Genomic DNA, 2,089 nt, shown 5'->3' with positions numbered 1-2,089 from the left:
CTTCGAAGACTACTCAATGCTTAGCCCTTTTCTGATCATGTAAACAGAATTGAAATGAAAATAACCTTCTGGACTAAGATCTCTCTCTCTCTCTCTCTCTCTCTCTCTCTCTCTCTCTCTCTCATGCGTCTGAGAAGACCACATGTCCATGGCATCTCTTCCCTCTATGGCATTTACTTCATTATTTCTTTTCATTATTTCCAGTTGCCTGAAGTAGCGTTAGCCATCTGATTACTAAGTTCTCCATCATCTGTTCTTTCTCTCAGAATATCTGTTGTTTTCTCTTTCAGCTCCGTGCTCATAACAACCACTTCTCCTAGAAGTCTCCTCCCTCACAGCCTCACTGACCTCAGAACCCACGTTTTCATTTCGCTCAATTGATTGCTCTTTCCCTCTCATAGTTCAGGTATAGTTTTTACCCCTTAGGNGGTCCAAAGCTCATGGAGCATCAAAGGCTGGAAGCATCACTAATTTGCTGCTGCTTCGAATCCTGGGATTGCTACTCTTATATTTCCTGAATGCAGTATTGACCTGGAAACAATTATCGTTGCAAGGGTGAGTGTTAGTGAAATTCTATTTCTTAGTGATACACGTAGCTATATAGGAATAGGGACCAGAAAAACAGGGACATTTCTATGACATCAACAAATGTTTGCTAGGGCAACTCTTCGTATTGAAGGCTCAGGACACTGGTGGGAGCATTTAGATCATTAAATGTATTTGAAGGCATTCTCCATTTGCCTGGCTGGAGTCCACATCATTTAGTGGGGCTCTTAAAATCACGGCTGCTCTTCATATGTGGGTGGTGGTGACCAAGGTATGAGTCACTAATCAGGAAGAGCTGTGTTAATGAAGGTGAACTGAAAATGAGAGGAACTAATGATATTGCCAGAGAAGAAGGCAACGCACACATCTCCTCACTGTTCAGCTTGTAGCTCCATGTTTTCTTAAACTAAAACTGCACCCTTGACTGCCCTACCTTGAGAATCTGACAACCTGGGCCCTTGATTTGATTCCATCTATTCCCCAACTGCCTGCCACAACACAGGTCGCTTAACTTGTGTTGTGTTGGCTTAAGTGCTTTTGCTTGAATATAAAATGCCCTTTATCGTCTCATGCACCGAGTGCTTGCTCATCAGGTAATGGCACTGTTCTATATACTCAGTAACTAACTCAAGCAGGCAGGACCTAGTTGGAGGAAGTAGGTCCCTGGGCTTTGCCTCTGAAGGTTATATAAGGTCACTCATACTTTCTCGAGCTGGCTTCTGGTCTACATGGTGTAAACACCTTTTCAACTGCTCTGGCCACACTGCTATATAATTCAAGTACTGGAGCCCCTCTCCCCCAAAGAAAAACCTGTACTGAAATCATGAGCAAAAATAGGTCTATCATCCACTAAGTCATTCTTCCATGTATTGTTGTCACAGGGATGGAGTTCTACAAACATAACAACTTTGGAACAACTGTTTGCAACTTAAATGATGTAACATAATTTGAAGAACAACAACAACAACAAAAGATTAAAAAAATCAAAACACAGAATAATGTAGTCAAAAATTTATTAGAAACAACAATGAACAAGGCATTTATTTATTTATCTATCTATCTATCTAAGAAGACAATGAGGAGTGGTTATGAAGGAGTTACAAGATAAATCATGAAATCATATAAAAACATTGGAATAAAATCCTAGATATTTTTCACTGTGAGGTTCTAATTAGATGATTATGAGTACTTTTTCTTATTTTTAATTTCTTGGTTAAAAAAGCAATTATCTCTTGGTCAAAGCTGAGATCACAAATGCCGGTGAAGATCAGTTGATGTTTAGAAGCAGCCAGAGGAACAAAAAGAATATCAAAGTGGATTTGCTGGTAGCCAGTGATCAAGTTACAAATCTGTTTACAAGAAAATGATGGCGTTTTATGAAACATGTATTACTGTTAAGTACATATTATTAGTAGAGAATGGTGGTAGATTTGATGTACAGTGGTTATCTTGCAGATTTGTTGTTAGTGAGTCTGTGATAAGTTGATCAACAGCCACAGGGCTCACAGCAGCTGGACCCACAGCCTTGGGACAGGCATCCAGG

The 2,089-nt window shown here is 39.9% G+C and overlaps 1 protein-coding gene across 2 annotated transcripts in view; it reads right to left on the bottom strand.

Moving 5' to 3' along the window:
* Positions 1-2,032: 2,032 nt before the first annotated feature.
* LOC110332018 (keratin-associated protein 9-2-like) overlaps positions 2,033-2,089 on the bottom strand; it is a 7,870-nt gene continuing 7,813 nt past the window's right edge. For both annotated transcript variants that reach the window (XM_021212942.1, XM_021212943.1), the window contains exon 5: positions 2,033-2,070. In XM_021212942.1, the coding sequence (XP_021068601.1) occupies positions 2,033-2,070 (38 nt within the window). The remainder of the gene's footprint in view (positions 2,071-2,089) is intronic.

This window comes from Mus pahari, chromosome 14, assembly GCF_900095145.1.
Source record: "Mus pahari chromosome 14, PAHARI_EIJ_v1.1, whole genome shotgun sequence".
Classification (NCBI taxonomy): domain Eukaryota; kingdom Metazoa; phylum Chordata; class Mammalia; order Rodentia; family Muridae; genus Mus; species Mus pahari.
This window is presented reverse-complemented; position numbering and strand designations above follow the sequence as displayed.